Source organism: Nesoenas mayeri (genome assembly GCF_963082525.1).
Source record: "Nesoenas mayeri genome assembly, chromosome: 2".
Lineage (NCBI taxonomy): Eukaryota > Metazoa > Chordata > Aves > Columbiformes > Columbidae > Nesoenas > Nesoenas mayeri.
The window spans coordinates 127,310,838-127,321,600 of NC_137543.1; the positions used below are offsets into that span (position 1 = coordinate 127,310,838).

General features: G+C 48.0%; 1 protein-coding gene across 1 annotated transcript; it reads right to left on the minus strand.

Moving 5' to 3' along the window:
• Positions 1-1,099: 1,099 nt before the first annotated feature.
• On the minus strand, positions 1,100-1,462 carry PRR15 (proline rich 15; the record flags this gene model as incomplete). Its single annotated transcript, XM_080339770.1, has 1 exon — positions 1,100-1,462. One exon carries the CDS (start codon positions 1,460-1,462, stop codon positions 1,100-1,102), a length of 363 nt encoding a protein of 120 aa, XP_080195896.1.
• Positions 1,463-10,763: the final 9,301 nt, after the last annotated feature.

Genomic DNA, 10,763 nt, shown 5'->3' on the forward strand with positions numbered 1-10,763 from the left:
GGTTTACTGTGTCCAAAAATCCAGCTGTTAGAGGGAGCAGACAACTGCCTGAGTTAAAACATAGTATCTTGTTGTCAAAAGAAATCCTGGGAAACTTTAATCTTGCTTCACAAGCTTTGGACACAGTAAACAGTGAAGAACATTTCCAGTGGTGCCCAAACCTATTTCCACATTAGGAGTACAACCCTGTCGGTGCTCTCCAGGGCTGGCGTCGTCTCCCAAAAGAGTATTTACATTTTATCACACCATTTTTTCATCGGAGCTTCACTATGCCAATTATCGCCAATTATGCAAAAATCATGTGTTCCCTGGGTAAACAGCGTGAATTGCCAGACAGCAACCAGCCACCCTCTGTAAAAGACCTAGGGTAAACCGGCCTCTGAAACACCTGCTGATCAGTACACAGTGAGAAGAGGGAGAAAACCAGCACAGTCCTGCCTTTTGCATATTAAATACAAAGTGATGTGGGGCACAGGCGAATGCAGGCACCTGCCCCTCACAATACCTCTCTTTTGACCCCTGAAGGGGAAGGAGGATGGGTTCACGGTGTGCATGCCAAATGCAGGGCAGAAGCACGACAGCTCGGGAGCTTCAGCACTGCCAGAGGTCCCCAGCCCTCAAACGAGATAAGAGCACTTTGTTCCCCCCTTCCTTTGATAAGGCAGCGCGTGAAATGAGAGCAGCAAAACACCCCCTCAGCTGGAGAGCCGAGGGGAGCTGGGTCACGGGCCTGAGCAGTCAGCACATTGGCTCCCGGGAAAGGTACAGAGACCCCAGCCTGGGCCATGAGATAGCACCTCTGAGTCCGCTCACCACAGCACAGGGAGTGGGGTGTTTATTGGTGTCATTTCGTTAAGACAATCACATCGTCCCATCATCTGGGGGTTTGGTCTTGGCGGTGTTCATCTAACACAGCACGCGATTCCCTCGTCTGGCAGAGGTGCCGGGCTCCCCACAGTGTCCGGTCAGGGCTGGGGAGGCTGCTGTCATGCACCTCCGTGTTGCCCACGGTGCCAAGCGAGGCCAACTCCAGCTGTGGGGCTGCCGCAGGCTCCGGCCACTGCTCCAGCGGCAGCTCCTGCGGCGAAATCCTCCTGGGCTACTCGCCCCCTTCGGCGGTGCGGCCCGGGGCACCGCCGCCGTCGAAGACCTCGGGGCCGTCGGCCAGCAGCGAGGTCCGCACCTTCCGCCTCTCCTTGAAGCGGCCCGAGTGGGAGATGCGGAGGCTCCGGCGGTTGCTGCCGCCCGCGGCCTCGCCGCTGTCCGAGTGGGGCGGCTGCTCCTCCCGGCCGCCGGAGCTGTGGGGGTCGGCGGGGACCTCGTTGGCAGCGGCGGGGGGCGGCGGAGGGGCCGCCGCTTCCTTGTGCTTCTTCTTGCTGGTCAGCGACTTCCACCAGGTCGCCGCCGCGCTGCCCTTGACACCGGCCGGGGGGGCGGCGGTGGCCGCGGCGCTGTCCGCCATCTCGGGCTCCTGCGGGGGGAAAGAGAGCGGGAGCGGGCTGGCAGCCGGGCTGGCAGCCGGGCACACCGCCACCCCGCCCGCCGGGACTCTCCTCCGCTCGGAAAGGCGCTGGGTGCAGCGGAAGGCGGCGGGGACGCCTCTTTCCCAGCACGGGGGAGCCGGGCAATCCCCCAACACGGGCAGCGCTGGGGGAGCTCTGCCCGTCACCCCGGGAGCTGCTGGGTAGGGAAGGTCAGCTCTTGCCCAGGCAGCCGGGTGGGCGCGGGCGGGAGGATTTTGCGCTTTGCCCCTGGCTGAGCCCCGGTGAGAGGCTCTGAAGCGCCATCCCGCCTTCCCATGCGCGGCTGCGGAGGGAGTCACAGGTAAATACAGCCCCGGAGCTGAGCCGCGGGATCCGCTCCCTGCACTCGTCACCCCCCGAGCCCCAGATGCCCACCCCGAGGCCCCGTACCTTCGGGCTTCTGCGTCCCCGTGGGACGGGGCCGGGAGCCCGGGTACCTCCTGGGTGCTGCTGCGATGGGGCGCAGCTCCCTCCCTGCTTCCCTCCCCGCTTCCCTCCCCTCGCCGGCTCCCGGCGCAACAGGTATGGGAGGCCACACTGACCTGCGGGCGCTCGCCCGCCCGCGGCGGGAGCGCTCTCCTTCTCCCACGGGGAAGCGCGGCCGCTCCTCCCTCGACACGCCGCGGGAGGGAAGGAAAGAGGGAGGGAAGGAGAGCAGGAGGGAAGAGGCCGGCGGGGAGCGGCCGGGCGCTGTGCGGCGGCGGCAGGTGGCGGCCAGCCCCGCGGCTCGCCCCCGTGGGCGGAGCGGCGGCCCGGCCGGCCCCGGCTCCCGCTCACCTGCCCACGCTGTGGGGTGGGGGAGCGGCCGGTGGAGGTCGGTGTCCCCGTGAAGGGACACCCAGCGGTGGCGGGGCGGGAGGAGGAGGGAGCCTTAGAGCAGTAAGGCAGCACCCCGAGCGCATAATGAAATCCAGGGCTGCCGACGGTGGATGCGGTGTTGTCGGCGTGCATGGCTGAAACTGTGAGGCGTTTTGTTTGTGCACGATAGGTGTGCGTAGGTGAGTATTTTGCAGCCCTGAAGAACACAGAACTGTCTTTAATTGTCCATCTTTGAAAAATTAATGTAGCTGACACGCTGAGACAGTGCTAATATATACACTTGAGCTGGTTTAGAGTTGGGAGTTTAAATTTCTGTGTGATGATACATGGCCAGACAAATGCCTTTACCTTTTTTATTTATTCATTCAGAAAGGAGGGGAAAAAAAAAAAAAAAGACTTGTACCACACTCTGTGTTAAAAGTGGTGATTTGTTCTGTGGAGAGCTATGGCACGTAGTATAGATTTGATTCCCAAAACCCCTTCCATCAGCTACACATTCTGTTGCTCACAGATGCCTATGATCACATGGAGGAGTTTGTAAGAGCAGTGGTATTTCAGCCTCATCTTCTTTTGCACATCAACTTCTGCTACTTGAAGCTTCCCTGAATAGCCCATAAAGATAAGACGTGGAAATTGGTCAATACAGGTTACTGAAGGAGAGGAGCCCAGGGTGTGCGCTTCATATTACTCTGTAGATTGCTCTCTTCAAACCCAAAGAGTAAAGAGTTTGGACAGGGAAGCCTGTGTACACACACACTTGGAAGCACTCTAAACTATCATATTAACTGATGTCTACAGCAAAAAAAAATCTCTCCTATGGAATAAACCAGTAACTTCCAGTGAGAAAAGATAGCCTTTACATTCCCCCTAAGAAGTAAGCAGCATAGCACCAGGGCATTAGGCTCTGCTCAGCCAAGGATAGCAACAGATATACGGCCAAGTTTCTTCCAGTGACTATAACCTATTGCCATGCTACTCATTTGTGTCTATGGAGAAGGAAAACACCAGCATCTCTCCTCATCTTGTGTCCCAGGAAAGTGCCTGGGAAAAAGGGAATTTATAGAGAAATAAGAGTAAGTATTATTATTAGAAGTCCTTTTCACAAAACATTACTGGTTGACATTTATAGCTTCTGTTCTTGTTATAGGCTTATATGAAACGTTTATGACTGTATTACTTGTTTATATTATTTTGACTACCACAGACCTGAGCTCTTAGCTCACATCTCATGTAATGCCAGACTTTTATCAAATCAGTGTGTTTTTTTTTCAGTACAGTCTGTTTCAAAGAATCTTAGAAAGTAAGAGATTTGTCCTTTTGACTCTGCACTGAAAGCAGGGTCTGCTGAAAAGAGACAAGCAGGTTGGGAAGCTTTGTAAGAGCTGGTGCACAGGGGGAGGTGCTGCCTGCATCTGTGTGTGGTTGCACAGGAGAACAGCAAAACCCGCTCTGCATTTGAAAGTCACTGCTACGAATCAGTCATAACATGCAGTTCCACTAAGGTCAGTGTTTATATAAAAACAACTCTGACAGTGAAAATGTCATGTTCTGCCCCTTTCTAACTGCAACAGTACTTGCTGCAATCCTTCAGTATGCATGTATTTACAGCACTGATTAAAAAAGAGAAGTAAAATAACCCATTTACTCTTTCAATGAATGGAAGTTAGCTGCTATATTCATTTAATATGACTGCTGCAGTTAAATTCTGTCCTCTGTTTGCAGGAGGAGAGGATAAAAGTTAATGGTGTTTTGTAGTCCCCGCTGGGGTGGATGTGCAGGATTCCAGCAGAGGCTCAAGTACACTGCAAAATAAAACTGTGGAGCCTTTTCTCCTACATTGTAACATGCTCCTTTTGTGTAGGATTGGACCATACTGACATTGCGTCTCTTCATAATCCTGCAGGCTCTCTGAAATTCAGAAATACCCTGGTATTCTTAAGATTTAGATTCTCATAGACTAACTTTGATGTCAGCTTTCAAACTAACCTTACTTACAACACCTACATTGTTACTGCAATGAAAAAAAAAAAGTTGTTTGTTGCACTTCCCACCATCCTTTCAAACTTTTCAGACCCTACTGTGTTCAAGTTGAAATTGGACTCTAGAAACCTTAGATTACCAAACCATACTTAACTAATTGTGTTGAGGGAACTCACCTCTACTCGCAGTAGTAGAGTTGCACCATCCACTGCAGACATCAGCCTTCCTGACACCGTGGACTACGTGGTGTCCTGCTGCACCCTGGAACCCTTCAGTTTCCAAAATATAACAGCAACTATAACCCTGATATTTAATGCAGTTATAATTATACCAAGGGGATCCAACCATGCCCTCAGAAGCATAAAGGCCACTAGTGAATATTGCTATTAGTTCTCTTATTTACTCTGAAGCCCCAAACCAGGCAGCAAATGCACTAGACTTGAGAAACTTGTGGTTCTCAAATGCTAACCTTGAGGCCAAGGACATGTTTGAGCCTACTGTAGAAAAGAACATACAGCACTAGCACCTATAAAGAGAGCAGAGCTCTTCCTAGGTCCATGTTCCCAGCAACATTCAACAGCATGTTTGATTTTTCAAGTTTTAATTCTTTAACCCTTACCTGATACATAATGGCACAATTTGGACCTTAGAAAGAAAATTTGCAACACTGATACCTGCTGGCACAAGTGGGCCTTTTAGCATTCAGCATTAAAAATCAGTTATTGAAACTCCTAGATCTCAAAGCCTAAAGGTCACTTCAATTTTAATCAGGTGACTCCTGTGTACAGGAGAAGGCCACACAAAGAATGGGCTCCCATCTGCATCAGGCTGTCCACTCTGAAAAAGCCAGCAGTAACTTTAGCACTTTAAGCTTTGGATTTCCAAGTATAAGCAGCATCTCCAGCTCTTTTGTAAAGGGGAGGAACATCTTCCCTCTTGACACCAGGCTGCTGCTTAAGGCTGTGGGACTGCAGCACCCATACCCAGGATATGCCTGTCCTGCCAAAAAAAAGAGAGCCAGGCAGTGAGTTTGAACCCTCCATGTGGTGAACTGGCCCTTTTCTTAGTGGTGGCTCTCTGGCATGATTTGGCCTATGTCATTTAATACCCACTGTTCAGGCATGGTTTGGAGACAGTAAGAATGAAGAATTATTCCTTCTAGGTAGGATGGACAAAACTCCACTAGTTTGTCTCCCTCCATAGTCCTCCACTTTAATGCAACAGGTTTTGCACCTTCAAACACTTCAATATACAGCCACTCCTCATGTTACAGTCTAGGACATGTATTGCACCATCTCAGCCTCAGGGTATGAAAATACCAGTTTGATGGGCTGCAACACAACCCTTGCATTATTACAAGGTGCTAAATCACACTTTTTGATTCAATGCCTCTAGGAAAAAAAGTACCCTCAAAGGCCACAGGTGACACAGTGGACCCCTGAGGGGAATTTGATTATGTACAATGTAATGTGGACAGGGCAATTCTGCACCCAGTGTTTGGCATGGGAGAGGTCTTCGACCCCATTTTATTGAGTGCCACAGATGTAGTCTTTCCTAATCTTACCTCCAACACTAACGCAGACAATATCTTTGCTTACATGGGCCCTAAGAGTAGCTCCAGTCCTGTAGTGGAATGCAAGATGTTAGCATGTATTAGTGCTCATCCTCATTCAATGGGAAGTTCAGCTTTGTTAATAAATCTGTCTCAGAACACAACAGATTCTCAAACTTAACAATACCTATACCTATAATGAATCCCCAAAACTTCATCAAAACAGACCATGAACACAGCTCCTCAAACTTTTCAGTTCCCAACCAGCCACCAGCTCTTTCTAGTATCCCATGAATTCATCCCCACAGCAGAAGCAAACAGAGGACTGTGAGCCTTTAACACCACCAGCTCTTTTCTGATGTCTGTATATACAGCAGCAAACTCAGTCTGCTGCTTTGAATCCTGAGTTCTAAACTTCATCATCTCTCTCAGCCTTACAGTATCTGGAGATAAAACTAAGGTCATGTTCCTGTAGCAGAACATAAAAATACAGATATTTGTGACTGTTGACATCAGTACCATTCCTAGCTCTGCAGGCCCTGCAAAAAGCAGTTCATCCGATATCCATCCTCCTAAGCAGAGAACTCCTACACTGACCAGAAGCACAGAACTGATCATTATTGATACCAGCATGCTGCAGATCTTGCAACTTCACTAACAACTCAGTTCTTAAGGCTTTAGATTTCCAAAGTCTAGCCCTATTAGTATCTTAATTATAACTGTAAGACTCGTGTCTACAACAAAAACATCCACGATAAATAACTTCATTTATTGACATCAGCCCTATTCCTGAGGGCTGTGCAGTATCCAGTAACAATACAGGTTCTTCAATATTTGGATTTCTAACCTAACCCTGTTACCTTGTTATGAATACCTATGGACCTCAGTCCTCTAATGTTCTTGGGCAGCAGCATGTGGTAAATAATATGTATCTTCATGCATGTTGGTCATACCCATACATGCCCTATATAGAAGAGAAAATAATGTATCTTCAAATATTGCCAGCAGTAAGTTGTATTAGTTAAGATCTACAGTTCCCAACCCTACAGCTAACCCTACTCCTCATTCTAACCTTCATCTTAGCAGTAACAAATGGCTCATACTTTTGAGAAAATAGAGGATACTTTGATCCTCAACCTTGACAGGCCCTGCAGAACCCTGCCCTGAAGGCAGCTTCCAGTGGTATGCTTGGTTCCTGACATCCCTCAGTCTACTGCAAACTGAACCCTGACAGTTTCTCCGCTTATAACCCACCACTCATTTTTATTGTGGCTTATAAAGCACTGCTTCCACCTGACACAAGCTTTCTTTCCAACTGCAGTCCTTACAACACCCTGCAATAATCCAGGTCCTTCAGGCTTTGAACTCCCAGTCCTGGCTTAGGCTGTAGCATCAGCATAATTATACCCAGAATACCATGCCTTCAGAGAAAGATAATGTAAAGTACGACCCATTGATGTCCTAAATCTGCAAGCCCTAGAGCCTTCAACAATAATCATAGTTCCCTGAGGTTCAGATTTCTGAATCATAACCATGATCTTTGCTTTAATCAAGGAATTAATCTCTACAGTTAAAGAACATAAAACGTATTGATGCTCTCCTATCTTCATGAGCCCTATAGTCTCTTCATTCCCTTTAGATAGCTGTAGGGGATATAGCACTGTAATTCTGCTTTGAAGATCCAATTAGATGGCATTCTTCTTCTTGTGTAAGTGTTTTGAATTACCTTCCTACTCAGAGTGTTCATCAGTTTCTGGTTATTGGCAGGGGTCTCTGTTGGCACCTGAATCTTCTTTTTCCTTTTTCTGCAGACCTTGAGTCTGTACTTCTCAATAAAGATCTAAGAAGCCAGCCAGACTTTGAGCAAGGTTTGGAGAGAGTGCACCATGTAGGGAAAAAGTTGTAGTCTCTCCAGCTGCTGCCACATTGGGGAGCTTGAACAGCTGGGGAAGCGACTGCTTGTGAACCTTTCTGTGAGCCTTCCTCATCCCCATCTCCTCTTCTGTCCTCTCCAGCCCCTCCTCAGACAGCAGGGCAGCACCCACCCAACTGTTAGCAGGACTGGGGCGCAGGCTGCATTTGCCTTGTCTGTACAGTGTCAGGGCAAAGTGACAGTGGCAGCAGCTGAGGGTAGAGCAGAAGGAGCTGTTGGCTGTCTCCATCTCTGGGTGGGAGGGAGGGGGGCAGAGCAGTAGAGAGCCAAGCAGGCTTAGGAAAACACTCTCCCTCCGGATACGTGAGTCTAGGCAGGGCCTTGTGCAAACATAATTAATCATTTTGCAGTGTCTCATTTGTACAGGTCTGCACTGTGCGCTGTTTGAGCTTATCATAAAAGAGAAAACACAGTTGCTCCACGTGCTTTGCAAGCTGGTCTCAGTACCCACCTTCACTTTCACCTCTTTGCAATGTGACTTTTAAGCCTTCCTTCAGCTGTTCATTACCCCAGGCACTCCTGACACATCTCCAAGACATTACTAAGACCAGAGTTTTGCCCAATACTATACTTATATGCTAAATTTGAAAGTAACACACAGGTCAAGTTTTTCAATAACCTTGTTTCAGGAGAGATCCCAAACCACTATATTCCTTCGCAGAGTTTCAGGCCAAGTGCCCCTGCAGCTCTGTCTCCTTCATTAAGCTAAAATGTTATGTGAGCTTTGAGACTGTTAAGTGTGTAGGAAAGCTTAGTCTTACCTGTTGCTTGGAAATCAAATATATGTGGTACCAATTCACCCAGTTTTGTGCTCAGACCCATTCTGGAGCTTAAACTGGCATCACCTTGCAAACCTGTGTCTCCTTTGTAACTCCATTGCAAAAAGTTTTCCTGAGGAAACAATATCTGCACTTATGCTTTTTGGTTTTTTCTTTCCTTCCTCAAATTCTTCTCCTTCCTCAGTAACTTTTACATCCCTTGTCCAGTTTCAATGGTATTTGACAGAAGAAAAGAGATGATTTTCACAACTGCTCTCTGGGCAGAGGAGCTCCAAATTGGTGTCTCAGTTGAGGAAACCCTTCAATACCCTGTTTAATTTTCCCTGCCTTTTCAGTACACATGTGCTTTGGAGTCAGACACAGCCCACACTGCCTTGTCTCCAGCGCCGTGTTCTCAGGAAATAATTCCTTCACTCAGTTGCCCTGTTAGGCTCGAAATACTTAAAGCTGACAGCAATGAGTCTCACTAAGGCACAGGTATGAAGATGAAAATTTAGCTGGTCCACTGCACTTTGGAAAGTTACTACCTTGCGAACCGTCAACTTCATGTAATGTTTTACTACTTGTGGCTGTTTCTGCTTTATGGGAGGACAGTTGCCTCACCCAGGTAGCTCCAAGGACCAGCTGTAAGGGGGTACAGAGCAGCACCCCTCACACTAGAAGATGGGGCTAGCTGAATGGGTACTGGGATACACGGGTAGGTGCTGGCAGCAGGGGGCTGCTCCTGACCCCTCAGCATTCCACCAGAAGCCTTCTCCAGGAGCTCAAGAGGAGCAAAGTTCCTGCCAAACACTGAGTTCCAGACAGGCTCCAGTGCAGTCTGGCACAGGTACCTCACCTGCTTCCAGAGGAACAGAGCTGCGTTCCACTCGAGATGCAACGACCTAGCAGGGAAGTTAAATCAGCTCAAACACAGACTCCCGGAGCACCTTTCAAATGACTCTCTACTACCCTCTAGTAGTGCCTCATGTGAGTGAAGTCATCACACGCTGCTGAGCGCTTTGAAGCAAAGGGAAGATCCAGTCTGAAACATTTTTTCCTGTGTACTGGACTACAGGCTTGCACTAGAGATACACGCTTTGTCTTCTGCTTCAGCAGTCAGTTTTGCAGCAAAAAGCCTGATGGTTGTTTATTTCCTTGAATGGTGAATTTGGAACAGATCTCAGAGGTGATGCTTCGCCCCAGGTGCAGCAGTGATGGCTACAGTAAGTCTGACAGAAGAGATGAAGTGTGTGCAGCACTAATGACGGCAGCACGGAGGGGACAGGGTCCTTCTACCTCCACACTCAGGATGCCCCTAAGGACGCTGGGTTAGCCGAGACAAACATGGACAATTCATTAGATATTTGCATTTTAAGGTGCGGAGTCATATTCTTCCAACAGGTTAGAAACTCTGCCCTCCAAAGACACCACGCATGGGTATTTCTAAACATACGGCTTTGTGCTGTTGTCAAATCCTTAGGATGGGGCATGTGTTAACTCCAGACTGCGAGACATGTCGAAGTTACCAGTTTGCTCATGGTAGAGGGAATGGGAGAAGCAGAAGTAGAATGGCTTGTTTGTCTTCCTGCAAAAATAAAAAATGGTACTAAAATAATGTTCTTGCCTTAAAAAAAAAATGCATTCATTGCTGAACTGACCAGAAAAAAATAAGGAAACTAATTTTTAGTCAAGTGTCTGTGTTCAAGAGAATGAAAAAATCCTCTGATGGCATCAGTTCTTGAAAACTGCTTGTATTGATATTGCAATTCACTGCTTGCGTGAGTTTTACACAGAGCTGGTTCAGGGTGGTCACAGAAAATAAACGTGTGCATAGGCTTGGCTGTGGTAGGTAGTATGGGCATCCAAGTGCCAATCTGAAACTGCTGACATTCAGTAAAAATCTTCTAAGTTTTCCAAGTAGGAAAGTTCCCAGCAATGTCAGGATGGTAATTAGCGATTGATTTTCATTTGGCAGCTTGCCATGCGGTCAGAGTGACAGACACCAGAACTCTTTTAACACATTTAATGGGATTTTTCCTTCCATTTACACTATCGTAAATTACAAAGCATATTTCACTTCACAAAATAAAACCATTTCCAGATCATTTTTATGACAGTATTAAGAAGTACATAACCTACAACAAATAGTCCTGTACAAGGCAGGAGGATCTATGGAAGTATTGGGAACTCAGACT